The sequence below is a fragment of the Ictidomys tridecemlineatus genome, chromosome 6 (assembly GCF_052094955.1).
Source record: "Ictidomys tridecemlineatus isolate mIctTri1 chromosome 6, mIctTri1.hap1, whole genome shotgun sequence".
In the NCBI taxonomy this organism is placed as follows: domain Eukaryota; kingdom Metazoa; phylum Chordata; class Mammalia; order Rodentia; family Sciuridae; genus Ictidomys; species Ictidomys tridecemlineatus.
In genome coordinates, this window is record NC_135482.1 from 9,258,145 (window position 1) to 9,277,169 (window position 19,025).

General features: G+C 49.8%; 1 protein-coding gene across 2 annotated transcripts in view; it reads right to left on the bottom strand.

Annotated features, from left to right (window-relative positions):
- Positions 1-4,938: 4,938 nt before the first annotated feature.
- Eif3l (eukaryotic translation initiation factor 3 subunit L) overlaps positions 4,939-19,025 on the bottom strand; it is a 30,939-nt gene continuing 16,852 nt past the window's right edge. The window contains exons 9-14 of one of the 2 annotated variants that reach the window (XM_078052769.1): positions 18,075-18,229; positions 17,001-17,171; positions 14,735-15,232; positions 8,749-8,829; positions 7,805-7,859; positions 4,939-5,742 (exon numbers count right to left, since the gene is read on the bottom strand). In XM_078052769.1, the coding sequence (XP_077908895.1) occupies positions 7,821-7,859; positions 8,749-8,829; positions 14,735-15,232; positions 17,001-17,171; positions 18,075-18,229 (944 nt within the window). In that variant the 3' untranslated portion in view covers positions 4,939-5,742; positions 7,805-7,820. Of the gene's footprint in view, positions 5,743-7,673; positions 7,860-8,748; positions 8,830-14,734; positions 15,233-17,000; positions 17,172-18,074; positions 18,230-19,025 lie in introns of those variants that run through there. The other variant, XM_078052768.1, reaches the window with a different exon arrangement.

Below are 19,025 nucleotides of genomic sequence, written 5' to 3' on the forward strand. Positions count from 1 at the left end.
CCCACTGGCTTTCCCCCATAGGCTCTGCCACAAAGTCTCGATGCTTTTGATCGAGCTTAATAGGCAGCTCCGGCTCCTGTAATGTTGCTCTTGCTACTCCAACATTCATGATTTGAAAGCAGACAGTTCAGTTGTTTTTCTGTATTTATAGACTTGTGCAACCATTACCACTATTAAACCTTAGAGCATTCTGTCACCCTGCAAACTATGTTCCTAGGAGTACTCACTCCCAATTCCCCTGCTCTCCACGTCCTCCCCACCTCTGACACCCAGTGATCTGCAATCTGCCTGTCCTGAGCAGTTCATATAAACGGACTCTGACATCCACAAAGCAGTCTTTGTGTCTGGCTTTTTCACTTAGCATAATTAGCTAATATAACTTCTTTTTTTTTTTTTTACTATTTTTTTATTGTGGGAAAATATATATGACATAGAATTTGCCATTTTCTCCACACCAATGCACACAGTTCCATGGTGATGAGCAGTGGGTGAGCAAGCGCGTTCATATCGTCGTGTAGCAGACACCACCAGCCCTCTCCAGAACTTTCTTTTCTTTCCCAGCTAATCAGTAACCCACTAAACAGTAACTCCTGGGTCCTCTCCCAGTCCCCAAGGCCACCATTCTACTTTCTGCCTCTCCAAATTGCCTGCTCTAGGGACCTCATGTTAGGAAGAACTGTAGTATATTTACCACTAGTTAATTTTTAGACTTCTGCTCTGGTTATAGTAGTAAGCACTTGTTCATTTTAAAAAAGCATTTTAAGCCAGGCATGGTAGTGCCTGCCTGTAATCCCTAGGGCTCGGGAGGCTGAGACAAGAGGATCACAAGTTCAAAGCCAGCCTCAGCAATTTAGGCCCTAAGCATCTTAGTGAGACCCTGTCCCTAAGTAAAAAATAAAAAGGGGTGGGAATGTGGCTCAATGGTTAAGTGCCCCTGGGTTCAATCCCTGGTACCAAAAAGAAAGAAAGATGTGTCTGATTTAAAACCAGTTCTAAACAAGAAAAAAAAATTACCTAGTCCATATCAGGGCCCCAGGCAGATCACTGGATAGAGAGAAATCCGGGGACCTCAGGGAGGACCAAGTATGACCTTTATGATGAGAAATAGATGAGGGTGGCCTATATGCGCAGGCCACATGTCAGGGCTGGACGGCTGGAGCCGCGGCACCTGTGGCTTCTAATCCAGGGCTGCATTTTTCTAAGTGTCTTTGAGGGTCGGACTCCAGGATTCTTGGTTTAGGATTCCCAAGGGCCATGACTTCTGTGGGTCTGACCACTCTGCTTCTTCACCAGGGTGCTCCCTGGGAATGAGCGCTGCCCAGGCTCTGAGCTGTACCCTAGGGCAGCCTGGCAGGGCGGTGGACAATGGGAGCATTATAGGGCCTCTCCAGCCAGGGCGAGGACCAGTGGAAGCTGTGGGCAGCTCAGGGGCAGGAGTGGCATCTGCCTTACTGAGCCAGAGGCGGTCCTGAGTCTGGACTGCCACCACCTGCACGAGGCCTGGGTCCCTGGAATCCCAGCTATGTCTGAAGACAGGCAGCTGTCCTCAGCCTCTCTCCCCAGACCGTCCTGCCCCTGCATGTACACATTCCACAAAATCCTCCTGGTACTGGGGCTTGCCCCTTCCCTCTCAAAGGAAAAAAAAAAAAAAATCCTCCAACTAAGCCCTGGAGAACAGAGGGCCACGTGCTGCCTGTCACTGGGAAGGAGCAAGCCTGCGGACAAAGCCTGGGCTTTGTCTCTGGAACTGTCTCAAGATGGGGTCAAAGTGCCAGATCTGGCATATTCCCTAATCTAGCAAAGCCCCCTCCATGTTCTGGGAGGAGACCCTAAGGCCAGGCAGGGGAGGTGTTCGCTCAGGGTCACAGAGACTCTTGGAAGAGGAGCCCGAACCCCTCCACCTGGCTGCAGCTGCTGTTGAGCCTCCGCCTGCCCCACTGCTGCTCTTCCAAATTGCACGCAGGCTCAAGACCTGGCCAGACATGGCCTCCTCCCCCAAGGCTCCCCAGAGTGCTCCCCCAGAATCCCACCCTCAGAATTAAATGCAGCCCCAAGGGGAAGCCAGTGCTGAGTGCATGAGAAGTTCCACCCTCTGTCCTGGAGGGACTGGTGGCCAGTGTGGGAGATGTGTGTGACAATCACAACCAACCATCACAGGAAGACAAGACCAGGGATATGATGGAGGCTTGGGCACAGTGTACAGGGCTTCAGAAAGGCCTCTCCCCTGAACCCTTCCACCACGAAGCCTGCGCGTGCCACTCACGTGGTCCAGGACATATGGTGCACAGGAATCTGTACCCACTGGACTGTGAGATGCCCACAGACACACAGCTAAACCCTCCCTGCTCCAGCCGTCCTCCAGAGCTGAGCTGGGCTGCTTCTCCTCACGGTGAATTACCTGTTGATTCCTCCTAGTTCTTTGAACTACTCTCACATTACATCCATTTGCTAAGTGAAGGTGTGGCTCAGAGAGGCTAAATAGCCTGCAGGAAGACACATAGCTGTCACAGGTGCAGTGACAACTCGGCCTGAGCTCATAAAGAACTTTCTTCGCCACTAAGATGTTTCCCTGCCACAAGCACCAGCTCCACAGCACTGGGGCACTACCCCACCATGCGAAGGCCAACCCTGGACAGGCAGCCTCCAGCCTCCAGCCTTGGTCTTCTGGGGACATCCCATCTCCCTTCCAAACATGGCAGGTATTATTAGTGCTGGGGTTTTCCCAGCAAGGCAGCAGGATTGAAGTTTGGTGAAAACGTGGTCTTCTGGGCCCTGAGGGTTGGGCTCCTGTTGCTCTATAGGAGAGCAAAGGGGCCCAGAGGACCTGGTGTGGGGTCCGTGTACGCAGCAAGCCCCAATTATGCTTTGGTTGTGGCTGAGGGGGGACTGGGGTTACAGGCCACTCGAGCCCTCCCTTCTCCCCATCAGTGTCCGCCTGGCCCCTTGGCAGGTAGAGTGGAAGTGGTTCCTAAGCCTTCCCAACACAGCTGGGTCACCTCTCAGAGAGGACTGAGTGACCGGAAAGACTGTCACACAGCTTCCCAGGTGACGACCACCCACGTGGTGCTGTGGGCTAGGCAGTTCCTGTCAGACATAAAGTGAGACTTATGCACCTTGGAGCTCTGGGAGCTGCTTCTTCCTGCCAGGAGAGCAGAGGTTAGCTGGGGCACGCCTCCCCCGGTGACACAGCTCTGTGTGGACATGAGTGAGCACCACACCCCTGCCAGCCTCCAGAGGGTCAGGAGCTGGGACTTGGAAAGGCACAGGTGGGAAGATGACTGGCTCCACTTGCCTGATGAGGAAGCAGAAGCTCAGAGAGGTTCAGCCTTGTGCCTGAATCTCCAGGTTAAGGGGCAAGGGCAAGGCTTGCACCCTGAAGGGCACCCAGCCATGACCACAGGCCTCTCAGCACCTGCCTGGGGAAGATGTGGGGGTGGGGTGAGCACAGGTTTTATTTAGTATTTTTAGTTGTTTTCATTTTTAGGTGGTGCTGAGGATGGAACCCCGGGCCTCACAGGCGCTAGGCGAGTGCTCTACCAGGAGCCACAACCTCAGCTGCCCCCACCTTGACTTTGATCAAGTGGCAGGATAGGGTGAGGGGGGCAGAAATAATGAAAAACCAATTTTCACAGCAGGCTTGGTAGGAATGGGGAGCTGCAGGAGCCAGGACGAGTTGCTGCTTCCCATGACCCCTCCTTCCGGAAGACCTCAGGAAGCGCTGTCCCCTGCCTTCCTCTCAGCCTCTTCCTGAAGCCCTTCCCCCACACAGGAGGCCAGCGACCGAGAGGAAGAGCCAGGCAGCACAGCATGGTTTTCCTGCATTGAAGGCTGTGCCAGAGGGCATCCATCCATCCTGTCCATCCGTCCATCCACGCTCCCCCATTCTATGCCTTTGTATCCCAGAAAGCATTTAAGGCAACTCCACCACTGCGCAGCCACCGAGATGTCCCATTTGGCCCCCACTCACTCGTTCCTCAAGCTCTCAGCCATGAGTGCAGCAAGTCTCTCTGCTGCCAAGGCCACCGCTACCAGGCGCTGCCTCTCTCACCTCAGGGGTTCACAGGGCTCCTGGCTTTTAGATCCTAGAGGTTACCCAGGATTCTAGAAGGGCAGGGCTGAAGCCCACAGCTGGCAGCATGTCACAGTCGAGATGGTCAAGGACGGGCAGGGAATCACATCCAGTGTGTGAGGAAGGCAGGAGGGAGGGAGGGAGGGGGAGACACAGACGGACAGTGGAAAGAAGGTGGGCCAAGACCACTGGAGGCTCTGCTAGGATCTGTGTCAAGGTGCCAGTGCTAACCTGGGGCTGAAGCGCAGGGCTCTGGTGCCAGCTCTTCACTGCTTCTCCCCAGAAGTCATGCCCTGGGCACCTCCACCCAATGTGCCACAGGCTCCTCGACTCCAGGGTACCCAGGTCTCCACCCACCTGTGTGCCTCTCGGTCCAAACCTGCTCCCGCACTGCTCCCCCTCAGAGGACTCTGCCCACCACCTCCGAGCTGCAAAGGCCAGGGACCAGGTTGGTCCTTCACCTGCAGCCCCACATCCAGGCCCTGTCTTCCGCCTCCACACCTGCCACTGCTACTGTGCCCAAGATCCAGCTCCTCTGTGGCTGGGCTGCCCTAGACAGGTGTCTCCGCCTCTCTGTGAACTGGTCTTTGAACTCTCTCTCCACTGGTCCTCCCTTTGGTGTGGAGACAGAACTCAGAGCCTCCCTCAAGCTAGGCAGGTTCTCTGCGGCTCCCTTTGGTCCATGGAGGAACAGGCAGTGAAGTCCTGGGGTCCACAAGCCCCAGCTGCACCAGGAAGTTGCAGGGCTATTCCACACGTGACCTTTCTGCCAAGGTCACAGCCAACTAATAATGGCCTTCACTCCCTAATGACATGCCAGGTGCTGTGCTAAGAACCTCACGTCATTTAATCAACAGAATGATCCCGAGGCAGGTGCCATCCCCATTTAATAGATAAGAAAGATAAAGCATTGAGGGGCTGGGACTATAGCTTAGTGGGTAGAGTGCTTGTCTCACAAGCACAAGGCTCTGGGTTCAATCCCCAGCACCAAAAAAAAAAAAAAAAAAAAAAGAAAAAAAAGAAAGAAAGGTAAGACACTGAGAAGTCAAGTCCTCTGGGCCACCCACACAGGGCTAGCGTGTGGGGCAGTCAGGACCCAGGTCTGACCAAGGCCAAGCCTGATCACACTCCACTGGCTGCCCTGTTAATGACTGAAGCTTCTGGAAACACACCACCCAGAGCTCCCCATTTCCTGATAACAAAATCCTTGCTCTCGTCATGCTTGGAGGATTCTGGACCTGCTTGCTCTGCGATAGGCAAGGCGGACTCAGAATCCTGTGAGCTGGCTGCAGCTGCTGAGCGCCACATTCCTCCCGCAGTGCCAGGCGGAGTGCAGTCGTGCCTGCCCCCTCCCAAGCACTGCTGGGCCGGGAGGTGGCCCGGAGCCAGGCGCTCACACACACTGGGCCTGTGTGGCCTTGGGCCCCTGAAATGGCCTGTCTTCCAGCAAGGTAAGGGGAGTGCAGAGAGGTCCCACCAGGCAGCACACTTTGACAAGATTCTAAAGATAGAGCAGGAGACCTTGACGTGATCCATGAAATTGTGGTGTTGAATGAAAACAAGCCAGGCGAGGGCTGGGGATGTGGCTCAAGCGGTAATGCGCTCGCCTGGCAGGCGTGAATCCCGGGTTCGATCCTCAGCACCACATACAAAGATGTTGTGTCCGCCGAAAACTAAAAAAATAAATATTAAAAAAAAAAAAAAAAAGTTAAGCCAGGCGAGCTGCTCAGGTGAAGCTGAGCTCCTATTAGACACCCTGTCAGGATGAGGACTGGTGGGAGGCACAGCAGAGGACATTCTCTGCCACGTCAGTGCACGGCACCCACCCCTGCCAGGGAATGGGGTGGACATGTGGGGGCTCAGGAGCTCTGGAAGGCGTCAAAATGTTTGACTGGCATCACGAGGATATACCAGGTAGCAGATGAAGAGATTTGAAAGTTACCGAGGGTTTTACAAAAGTTGGATTTGTTACACGTGAAGGGAGAAGACTAGCATTTTCTTCCTCTGGGGGTCAGGGCGACTCCCAGAGGAAGCTCCATCTGAGAATCAGGCTGACCCGGATTCAAGTTCTAGCTCCACCCTTTCCCTCTGGGAGCCTGGACAAGTTCAATCCTCTTCGGTGAAAACTAGCTTTCCAAGTCACTCAGTGTCAAAGTCTCAATCCTTGCTGTCATGTATGATCGACTGGGTCTCTGGCCGTTCACTTTTCCACCCCTTTGACTCATGAATGCCCCCCTTCCCTACTTTTGGTATAGGGGATTGAATCCAGGGGTGCTCGGCCACTGAGCTACTTACACAACAGCACTTTTTGTTGAGAAAGGATGTTGCTAAGTTGTTGAGGTTGGCTTTGAATCTGAACTTGTGATCCTCCTGCCTTAGCCTCCCAAACCACTGGGATTAACAGGCATGCACCATATCTGACCCTTATTTTTTTTAATCTTGCTAAGTTTCTGAGGCTGGCCTTGAACTTGAAGATCCTAATGTTTCAGTCCCCCAGAGAAGCTGGGATTACAGGCATGTGCCACTATGCTGGGGCCCAACTGGTCACCTTTTTTTTTTTTTTTTTGGTAGGTGGACACAACACCTTTATTTTATTTTTATGCAGTGCTGAGGATCGAACCTAGTGCTTCATGTGTGCTAGGCAAGCGCTCTGCCACAACTCCAGCCACACTTCTTGCTACATTCCCTTGGCACATTAAAAACCAAAAAAGAGCCCAACATTCATCCAAGGCAGGCCCAGTTCTGCCTAGCAGCAGGTGCCAACCTGCAGAGGACTGTGGAGAAAGTAGTGGTGTGGGGCCAAGTCTTGGCATTTTTTGTAGCTATGTGACCTGGAGAGAGTCAATTAACTCAGGGTCCACTTCCACACCAATGAAGTAGGGAATTGCTACTAAAGCCAGGGTATAAGAGGCAGTATTTTTAGAGGCCTCTTGGATAGTTCATGTCAGAGGGAGGTGGCTGGAAGTTTCTTCCCAGGACTAAGCACTGTTTCAAAAATTTCATGATTAACATGCCATGAAAATCATGCAGGCCACTTAGACCCCATGGGATTCTTGTGAGGATCAAGTAAGATACGGAATATGAAAACGCCTGTGAATACGGCACGTTACCAACAGGGGACGGAGATCTCAATTCAGCTGGGCGCAGTGGCACACACCTGGAACCCAGCTACTCAGGAGGCTGAGGCAGGAGGATGGAGAGTTCAAAGCCAGCCTCAGCAGATTAGTGAGGCCCTAAGGAACTCAGCAAGGCCTTGTCTCTAAAATAAAATATTAAAAAGGACTGGGGATATGGCTCAGTGGTTAAACACTCCTGGGTTCAATCCCCCATATGAGAAGAGAGAGAGAGGGGCTGGGGATGTGGCTCAAGCGGTAGCGCGCTCGCCTGGCATGCGTGCGGCCCGGGTTTGATCCTCAGCACCACATACAAACAAAGATGTTGTGTCTGCCGAAATCTAAAAAATAAAAAATAAAAAAGGGGGGGGGGCGGCGCGAGATAATGACTTCATTTCACACATGGGTAACTGATGGACTAATGCACCACGACATGGGAATAATGCCTTGTCACCAGAACACAGGCTCTCCCACAATAACGAGGCGGCAGATCTGGCTCCCAAGATCCTTTACTGGGACCTATTTACAGGATTTCTGTTCTTAATCTGAACAGCTGATATTCCAAGGCTTAATGGTGACAAAATACTTCACATCCACAAAACCAAAACAGGCTCCAACCAACCCCAGCATGAGTGTCCTCAGGGTCTCTGTCCCATCTTCTTCAGGGTTCGATTAAGCTAGAAGAAAAAGAAGCAAAGCTAGATCAAGGGTTTTCCCCACCCATTCCACAGCATGCCCACCCGACAGGGCAGGCTCCCAGCTGTCCCTGGAGGCCGGAAGAGGCATCTTGGGATGGGCGTCCACACGTGTGGAAAGCCCCAATGCCCATGAGGCCCTGCACACTCAACAAACCAAAAGCCCTACCGGCTCTGCCTATTTCCTGGACAGGAAAGGGGCTGGGACAGGCAACTCAGTTGAGCTTCAGAGCTCTCCTTTCCCATGGACAGGATCCAGGCAGGAAGCCAGCTCCAGCCTACTGCCCTACGTGTGTGACCCAGACAGCGGGAAGGTGAAGAGCACTGGGCCCTCTCAGGATCCTGCAGGAGGGCCAGGCCCTGCTGGACACTCGGCACTCCAGGATGCAGTGGTTCCAGCAGTGGCCACAACATGAGACCTCACACCCTGTGCTGTTTGGCCTGACCCAGAAGACCCATCCTAGGGCAAGACACAGAATGCATGCAGTGTGTCAGGACGGAGCATCCTGTCCTCCAGCCTCAGGAACTGGCCAGACCTGTCTCAGCTGCAGAACACCACCAAGAGGGAAGGGAGGAGGGCGGGTAGGAACAGGCAGCAAACCCACCCATATTAGGAAATACCAGGGAGGGCGAGGAGAGCGGCCACCCGCAGAGGGAGATCTTGGAAAGAGATGCAGAGAGGGCTGAGGCAGCAGTCTTAGGGGCCCACCCTGCTCGCTCCCCAGCCCCAGCAGCCAGCCAGGCAGTTCTGACACTTAAAGGGCCAATCTCAGGCTTTCTTGAAAACAGACCCAAAAAATAAAAATTTAAAAGCTCCCACCCACTTCCTAGAGTCTGTTCCCAGCCAACAATCCTCTCTCTGACCTCTCACCTCTTCAAATTTGTGTATCTGACGAATGAAGAAATCCCCATAGCGCCTGGCGACCTTGGTGTCTGCAATGTGGATCATGTCCTGTGGGAAAGGACAGGCAGAGAGCGTAAGTGGAGAGGGCTCACCCAGAACAGGAGCCACCTGCACACAGGGACAAGGCTAAGCTACATCAAACCCTGTGCTACTTTTCAAAAGCAAAGGGCGTGTGTGTGTCTGCACACGCACGGGCAGGGCGGGCATGGCGGTCCTGGAGGAGCATGACCAGTCAGCTGCAAGAAGAGGAAAAACATGCAATTAAAAAAAATTTTGATGAGGGGCCTTGAAACCAGGGACACAGTCAGTATTAATGTAACTGAAAATAGTGGCAGAGCAACATTTTACCTACAATAGCCACACTGCTAATTCCTGCAGAAGTACCTTATTAGATCATCTGGGTGACCGGAACTAGTTAGGCGGGGCCCCTGAGATGACAAGGGATGTAGCAGGTAGGATAGTGCCAAAGGTGGACATTTCAGGTGCTGAGGAAAGGACGGAAGGCATTTGACAGCACAGCACAGGGGAGAGAGAGTTGTTTTTGTTATTAAAAGCATGATTAAAAACAACATTGAAAAATTCCACTACTGATGTGTTTACTTTTGGAGCGTCTGCTCATGTCAGGTTTAGTTAAGTTCTGCCAAAAACCAAGTTGTCCAAAAGCCATAAAATCTAAATGAAATTTACTTAGTTTAGAGCAATATGAGCTTAAAAAAAAAAAAAAAAAAAAAACAACAAAAAATCTAAACTGACCCAGCATATCCACAACTAGATACACACTCAAGAAAATTAAAAACATATGTTCACTGGGAGTGGTGGTGCACGCCTGAAATCTCAATGGCTCAGGAGGCTAAGGCAGGAGGATTCCAAGTTCAGAGTCAGCCTCAGCAACTAAGCGAGGCCCTAAGCATTTTAGTGAGATCTAGTCTCAAAATAGAAAATAAAAATGGGTTGGGAATGTGGCTCGGTGGTTCAGTGCTCCTGGGTTTAATACCTGGTACTAAGCAAACAAACAAAAACAAAAAACATGTTCAAACCAGGTATAGTGTTATTCTAGTTACTAGGGAGGCTGAGGCAGGAGTATGACAAGTTTAAGGCAGGCCTCAGCAACTTAGTGAGATCCTGCCAATTAACATATGGCTGTATCTTGGTGGTAAGTTCCCCTGGGTTCAATCTCCAGTACCAAAACCAACGAAACAAAAACCATGTTCACGCAAAAACTTATGCATGAGCCAGGTGCAGTGGCGCACACTTGTAATCCCAGCAGCTCAGGAGGCTAAAACAGGAAGATCCGAGAGTTCAAAGCCAGCCTCAGCAACTTAGCGAGGCACTAAGCAACTCAGTGAGACCCTGTCTCTAAATAAAATACAAAATAGGGCTGGGGATATGGCTCAGTGGTTGAGTGCCCCTGGGTTCAATTCCCAGTACCCTCCACAAAAAAAAGAAAAAGAAAAAACTTAAGCATGAATATTCACAGCAACATTCTTTTGTATAACCAATGTGATTCTGCAACCTGTACAATCAGAAAAATGAGAAATTATACCCCATTTGATTCAAATGTATGAATTGTCAAGATCATGGTACTGTCGTGTGTAACTAATAAAAAAAAGAAAAAGAAAGAATAAAATACTGATGCATTAAGTTACAAAGTGGAGGAAACTTGAGAAGTACTCAGGGAAGCAGCCGCACAGGGGGCCAGAGATCATGGACCCAGCTGTACAAAGTGCCAGGAAGAGGCAAATTCAGACACAGACAGGAGGTGAGTGGGTGCCAGGGGATGGGGGAGGGAGGGGCTGGAAATGTTCTGGCATTAGACAGTGGTGGCGGCTGAACCATGCTGTGAATGAGCCAACAATCACTAAATGGTGTGCTTGAAAACCAGGCCACTTCCATCATGAAGGTACATGTGCAAATAAATTATATTTTAAAAACCAGTCAAAACTACTATTTCTAATAGCACATTTAGACCAACACCCAGGTATACTCTATTATGGAGCTACACATTCCAGCCCCCCCCTTTTTGTTACGGGAGACTGAACTCGGGGGCGCTCCCCACTGAGCCACATGCCCAGCCCTCTTTTGTATTTTATTAGAGACAGGGTCTCCATGAATTGCTTAGTGCCTTGATAAATTGCTGAGGCTGGCTTTGAACCCTCAATCCTCCTGTCTCTGTTTCCCGAGCCACTGGGATTACAGGTGTGCACCACTGAGGTTTTTTAAAAATTTGAGACAGGGTTTTGCCAAGTTGCTGAGGCTGACCTCAAGCTATGATCCTCCTGCCTCAACCTCCTTAGTATAGACCAACATACTTTCTGAAGAGAAAAGAAAGGGATTTTTGATTTTTGTTTTTTAATCCTTATAACATCAAAGAGCTGATAAGCAAATAAAATAATTATTTAGGGAAAAACAGAAAACATTTTTTTTTTCTTGTCCTATCGATCAAACCCAGGGCTTCATGCCTTCTAGAAAGAGCTACACCCTCAGGCCAAACAGAAATCATTCTAAGCAAAAGCACAGTAGCGGGCTGGGGATGTGGCTCCAGCGGTAGCGCGCTCGCCTGGCATGCGTGCGGCCCGGGTTCGATCCTCAGCAGCACCACATACCAACAAAGATGTTGTGTCCGCCGAGAACTAAGAAAAAATAAATAAATGTTAAAAAACTCTCTCTCTCTCTCTCTGTCCCCCTCTCTCTCTCTCACTCTTTCTTTAAAAAAAAAAAAAAAAAAAGCACAGTAGCCCTCTGCCCTAAGGACATCTGCTGATCCTAGAAAATTTTGGAGGGGGGGGGGGGAACAGAAGTCAGGGCAGTCTCCTTACAATGCTAGGATCCCAAAGGGCTTTATCCTCCATAAAGGTGAGACAGAGGTGAACTGTCATCTCCATCCCAGTCCCAGTCCCAGCAAAGGCTGTCAAGTGGGGAAGAAGCAGAAAAGGGGCCCATCCCAGGCTGTTATTAAACACAAGGTGACTCTCCAGCCCACTTGCAATCTGGCTAGTCTCCTGGATGGTCTAAGGAACTTGGCTCTAAGCTTAGTTTATGGGGGGTTCCCTGTCGATAACATCCCAAACACCTTGAAGAGCTCAGAGAAAATCCCTCTAGAGGAATAAATGTTTATCCTAGGCCCCAAGGAATGCTGGCAAATAGTGTTGAAGAAGAGCAAACCAGCCAGGCACAGTGGAGCAGGCCTGTAATCCCAGTAGCTTGGGAGGTTGAGGCAGGAGGATCACAAATTCAAAGCCAGCCTTAGCAACTTAGTGAGGCCCCATCTCAAAATAAAAGCATAAAAAAAGGGTTAAGGGGACTGGGTGTGGCTCAGTGGCAGAGTGCTTGCCTAGCATGCGGGAGGCACTGAGTTTGATCCCCAGCACCACATAAAAGTAAGTAAATAATGTGTCCATCTACAACTAAAAAAAATTAAAAAAAAAAAAAAAAGGGATTGAGAATGCGACTCAGTGGTTAAGGGTCCTGGGAAAGAAGAAAGGAAAGAAGGAACGAAAAGCAAACCATGTATACCAAAAAATAATCATGCCCTTAGATACTGCACCATAAAAAAAAAAAGATTTAAAAGGCTGGGGATGTGGCTCAGATCCCCAGTACCAGGGGGGTGGGGTGAAGCATAAATAAGGTTTTTAAAACTGTCTGTCATGTGCATATGCTTGTGTGCCTACTGCGCTCTTTCATGGAAGGACATGCAAGCTACAGCAAGGTTTCCAGTGCTGTGACTTCAAGTTCAAGCTGGACACTGTTCTGTTTCCTGTGCTACGGAGTGAACCTGAACGCCCCTGCACACGAGGCGAGTGCTGCACACTGAGCTGGGGTCTCTTGCCCTAACAAGATGTTTCTGTTGCTCTTGTCGGCATCATTGGAAACTCAACTCAGGGTCCCTGGCACGCTGGGAGGTGCCCTACTGTTGCGCTACACCTCTGGATCCCCATGAGCTTTTTCAAAAGAATTAAGATGCTGGAGCCACGTGGTGGCCAGTCCTGTAATCCCAAATCCCACTATAATTCCAATGGCACAGGAAGCTGAAGACAGTAAGGTCACAAGTTCAGAACCTGCCTTACCAACTAACAAGGCCGTAAGCAACTAGCAAGACCCTGTCTCAAAAAATAAAAAGGGCTGCCGGGCATGGTGGCACACACCTGTAATCCTAGCAGCTTGGAAGGCTGAGGCAGGAGGATCACCAGCCTCAGCAAAAGTGAGGCCCTAAGCAACTCAGTGAGACCCTATCTTTAAATAAAATACAAAATAGGGCTGGGGATGTGGCTCAGTAGTTGAGTGCCCCTGAGTTCAATCCCTGGTACCAGGAAAGAAATGTGTATGTGTTAAGGATGTGGCAAAGTATCCCCATACATGTTCAACAGCCATACCAAAAAACAAAAGCAAAAATCAAGTTGTTTTGTTTTTTCTGTGAGTTTTTTTCTGACTTAAAATACTCTAGACTGCTAGAACTGTTCTTTCTAGGAAGCACTGCCTCCCCATTTATACTCAAGAGTGAAGAAAAGAGTGCTCAAGGATGTGTTTGAAACCCAGGTAGGGAATTATAAGAATATTAGATCACTGAACTAGTACCTTTTGTCTCTTCTAGAATAGTCTTAGCCAATATCTCTTACACATTCTTTCTGTTTCCTTCCCCTTCCAGATTTTTTTTTTTTTTTTTTTTTTGGTGGGGATGGGCAGGGGTTACTGGGGATTGAACTGAGGGGCACTTCCCCCACTGAGCTATATCCCCAGCCCTGTTTTTTTGTTTTGTTTTGTTTTTTTGAGATATAGTCTTAGTAATTGCTGAGGCTAGCTTCGAACTTGTGAACCTTCTGCCTTGGTCTCCTGAGTTGTTCAGCAGAATTCTTTTTTTTTTTTTAAATATTTTTTTAGATGTTGATGGATCTTTATTTTATTCATTTATTTATATGTGGTACTGAGAATCGAACTCAGAGCCTCCCACATGCTAGGAAAGCGCTCTACCATTGAGCCACTGCACAGCAGAATTCTTATTCAATGTATGTTAGACCTTACTGTGACTTTCATGTGGCTGTCTTTTTAAAATACACACATCCCTCCTACCCTGCCAGTACTGGGGATTAAACCTAGGGGCACTTTACCATTGAGCTACATCCATGGCCTTTTTAAATTTTTTTATTTTAGTTGTAGATGGATACAATATTTTTATTTTTGTATATATTTTTATGTGGTGCTGAGGATTGAACCCAGTACCTCATGCTTTCGAGGCAAGCGCTCTACCACTGAGCTACAACCCCAGCCCTGGCCTTTTTTATTTTTAAACAGATCTTGCTAAGTGCCCAAGCTGTCACTGAACTTGCAATTATGTTGCCTCGGCCACCTGAATCAATCTTATGACCCCGTATTCATCAACAAGGACAGACAAATGGCAGTTGATGTGGGACTCTCACAGGGCAGTAAGCATGGCTGAATCCCAGCTGCACACAGCAGCGATGGAGGGTAATTCTCTCCAAGCCAATGTTGAGCAAAAGAAGCCGGTCACAGACACCGCAGACTCCTTACACACACCAAGGACAGGCAGCAGCAGGCGACAGCAGGACAGTGGCTCCCACTTGCAAAGTGCTTCCGCTGGCCCAGAGTATCCCCACTGCCCTCTCCAACCTCGTCTTCCACCACAGCTCCCCTCTCAGGCCACATAGCCACACTGCAGTGGTCCCTCAAACACAAGGGCTCCCCTCGGCGCTGGCCCTTTGCTCTCACGGGGCCCTCTGGCAGCTCTTCCTCGCCTCCCAGTCTTAGTGTAACCTCCCAGTCTCAGCCAAGCCTTGCTGGGCACATGTTTTAATGCGGCAACCTGTGCCTCCCACAGCTCTGCCCGTGCACTAGTCCTCGGCAGTGTCTAACCTGCCAGAGCTGGCTAACTATAACACCTGGATAGATTACTTGGAGAGGAAGTAACAGAGTGCCGAGACGCCAGCAGGGGACACCTTACCTTATCGATGTAGAAGTCAACCTCGGAGGCCGACTGGAACTCGCCATCTAGGGCGGAGATGCCACTGGTCCACACCAGGTTCTTCATCTTGTGTTTGAAGACAAGCAACTGGATACGGAACTCCTGCTCGGTGAGGTCCAGGAAGCCGGCCAGCTTGGCCACGGGCATGGTGGTGTAGAGCTTGAGGAAGCTGCGGATGGTGGAGAGCTGGGCCTGCTGCTGCACTTCGTCAGAAAACACCTTCAGCTGCTGCAGGAAGGGCTCTTTGTGGTAATTGGGGTGCACGTTGTCATAGTTGGGCACCACAGGCGACAGGAACTTGGGGCAGGAATAGCTGAAAAGTTCCTCATAGACCTGCGGGTCACCTTTCTGCATGCGCAGCATCTTGTCCCCGTACTTCTCCCGCAGCTGGAGGTGGATGCTCTCGTCAATCCGCATGGGGTACATGGTGAGCGCGATGGCCAGCAGCGCGTGCATCTGCTCGTTCTGTTTGTTAATCTGGGGGTGGAGAGGACATGAGCGCAGGGTCAAATGAGAGGGACTTTTGGGTCCCCCTAACCCACTGCCCACCCTCTCAGCTGCCCTCTGCACAAAGCTTTCACTTCTCCCGTCCCCTTGCACACAGCATTCAGAACCTCCCCAGCCTCGTCCAAACCTCCCCTCGCTCTCCTGGGCCAAGCCCTCCTCCCTGTCTCCTGGACTCCTCACTGGACTGTCTCAGCCTCTCCAGTCAGCCCCACATCACTGGCCAGCCAATCCTTTTCTACCATCCAGAATCGAATCGCGTGTCACTCGATGCTTGTGATCCCAGTTGGCAATGGCGCAGTCTAACCCCGACCCACTCCTCTCCTGCCCCAGCCAGTGTGACCGTGCTGCTGCTGTCACCACACTTCAAGACCCGAGCCCTCTGCCCTCGCTCTCCTTCCTGTGTGAAAACCACCCCCCAGCCCACACGTCCAGGGTGCCCCCTCCTGGCTAACTGCTGGGAAGCAGTGTCCACGCAGGAGTCTTTTTCTTCCCATTGCTGGGGATGGACTCGGGGGTTTGTGAACCTAGGGTGTTCCTCCATGAGGCACATTCCCAACCCCCCAACTCCAACTCTGTCAGGGCCCGGGGGAGGTCAGTGGTAGAGCACCTGCCCAGCAAGACAAACGCTGCATGCTCTTATACACATGCAGAAGCTAGAAGAGCTTATTTTATGGAAGTAGAGGGTGACGATGGCCACTAGAGAGCGGGAAGGGGAGGGGCAAGAGAGGAGGTGAAAGAATGGGCACCAAATAGGAGGAGAAGGCATTAGTATTTCCCAGCACAGTAGGAGAACTAGAGTTTACAATTTATTTATTGATTTATTTGGGGGATACTGAGAATTAATCCAGGGCCTCCTGCACCTCAGGAAAGCACTATACCAGTGTGGAACACCTCCAGTTGATGTTTTTTAAAGAACTAGAAGAAAGGATCTTGAAGGTTTCCAACACACACAAAAAGAGAAATATTTAAGGACACAAAAATGCAAATTACTCCAGTGTGATCACTACAAACGATATATTTGTGTATATATAGGTGCTGTATGATCACACTGTGCCTCATAAATATGCATGATATTCTTTAAATTGGTGCTACGGTTTGGATGTGAGGTGTGCCCCAAAGGCTCATGTGAGACAATGCAAGAAGGTTCACAGGAGAAATTCTTGCACCCTAACCCAACCTGTGGATCAATCCCCTGATGGGATTAACCGAGTGGTGGGTGAGGGCAGGCTGGGTCACCGGGGGCGTGCCTTTGGGGTATACACATCTGGTAAGCAGAGTCTCTGCTTTCTGATCATCATGTAAGCTACATCCCCATCCATTCCTCGAGCACCACCGGAGTCAGCTGTCTCTGGACCGAGACCTCTGAAACCTTGAGCCCTAAATAAACTTTTCCTCCTCTACAACTGTTCTGGTCTGTCTTTTAATAACAGCAGCAAAAAAGCTGACTAAAACAATTATGTTGGATTGGGTTCTCCACGTCATGTACAACCACAAGAATGAGAAGTTATACCCATGTATGTATACCATGTCAAAATACACTTTACTGCCAGGTATACCTAAAGAGAACTAATACAAATAATAATAAAAATAAACCAAACCAAACCAAACCAAAAACCCAACCAAACAAACCAAAAGAACCCCCTCAACTGCGTTGGATAAAAGCATGTAAAGTTGCAAATCTGGGATGGCCCCAGGAGCCAGCTGATGGACACCCTGGCTGCACAGGCCAGCCCCTTACCATCTCATACTTGTACGTGGTCCTCTGGAACATGCTCTTAGTCCTCTGGATGTAGAGGAGGATATTGGCAAAGACCCGGATGGCATCCTGGTAGCGGCGCATCATCAAATATGCAAAACCAACATAATAATATGTGGTGACCTGGCACTCCGGCACCCGGGAATACATGCTCTGTAGAAGGTGGAAGATAGATCCGTGAGTCCCAATTTATTCCAGGTAGGCCCTGAACTTTCAGAGGAAGCAGTGGCTCTGGGGTCAGAGCTGCTGATTAAGTTATATGATTTACGGCCCCCATCTGCTTAGCTATGACATAAAGGGAATGGACCTTTTAGCTCTAAAACCCTCTATATCTCAGTTTCTTATTTGTCCTTGCTTTTTAAAATAACCTCTATATACAAATGGACAAACAGGAAACACACACGCACACAAACCAAATGCTAAGTACCCATTTTCCCAAAGCCAGGAAAAATGCCAGTGAATTATATCAATAAATACACCATCTTAGAAGTAAATTTTTTCTTTCCTCCTCGTCTGGTACAAAGGAGTGAACCCAGTGACACCTAGCTAAATCTCCAACTCTTTAAATTCTAAATTTTGAGACAGTATCTTGCAAAGTTGTCCAGGTGGCCCTGAATTTGCGATCCTCCTGCCTCAGGAGGAGCCAGGATTACAGGTGTGCACTCCTGTACCCACTAGAGCCAGATCTTTTTTGGTGGACACACATCTTTGTTTGTATGTGGTGCTGAGGATCGAACACAGGCCACACGCGTGCCAGGTGAGCGCGCTACCACTTGAGCCACATCCCCAGCCCTAGAGCCAGATCTTTTGTTATTTTTAAGACTAGTGATGTTGAATAGAAAAAAACTCTCATTGCCACTCTGCTTGAAAGCAGAACCGAAAGATTGCTGAATATCCCGTGTCATTAACCACGTAGTATTCAGCGGTTTACACAACTTTAATCTCAGTTTTCACCTGGAAAGAGTCCTCTCCTGAAAATGTGTCCTAAGAGATCGGAGGCCCTCTCAAAACAGACGTTCCAGCTCTGGGAAGATGGCTGGAGGCCACAGCACGTACCTTCTTGTTGAGTTCAATATTCTCGAGCACCTTGATGGCCTGGTAGTAATCCCCCAACAGGGAGTGCAGACGCAGGAGCCCCACCAGGCTGAAGTAGCCCAGCATCTTGTAGAGGGAGTGCCGTCCATACTCCCCGGCCACACTCTCGGGGTCACCTGAGAGGAACAGAGACTGTGAATGCTTCAGCAGGGGCAAGTAAGGGAAGGCAAGGCTGCGTTGGAATGTCACTGAGTAAACTCCTCACCCGGCGTCGGGTTTTAAAGCTTCTGTAAGAGGGACTAACTGCCTTTGAGGGAACACTGAGCAGCAGCACACCTGGCCTTCCGCTAATCTTAACTTTACGCACAGCTGCATGGGGAGGGGGCAGTTCATTTTGTTTAGTTTTGGTTTTTATCCCAACACACCTAAGAATGTGATGGCCTCTCAACTCTCACCCACCCCGCCGCCCCACGAAGACAAAGCCAGTTGCTAATAAGATGCTGCTGCCTGCCCCACGAGCCGCAGCACGACTTCACAGAGCCAGGCAGCCCTGAGCCAGAAGCCACAAGTTCTCTTATTGCTCCTAAGAGAACTAGTCCCTCATCATCAAGGAGTTCCATTTTTACTTGAAAAAATGCTGGCACACACAAACCAGGGTTATTCAGATTTGGGTTATTTGGAAGACATTCTCTTTAAAAAATAAACAAGGCAAAACCTAACACACTTTAATGAAAACAACTGACAGTATTTCGTGTCAGTTTAAAATTTGAGCATTTAAGCAAAACTAAGATTTTGTAAAATTTCTACCCACCATGAGTTCAACAGCTGACCTGACAACAAATCTGCTTTTCCTCTTTTGGTGCCAGGGACTGAACCCAGGGCCTTGAACACGCTAGCATGTCTCTACCATGGAGCTGCACCACCAGCTCCAAGCGATTTTTTAAAACAGATGTGTAATAACACATGCCAACA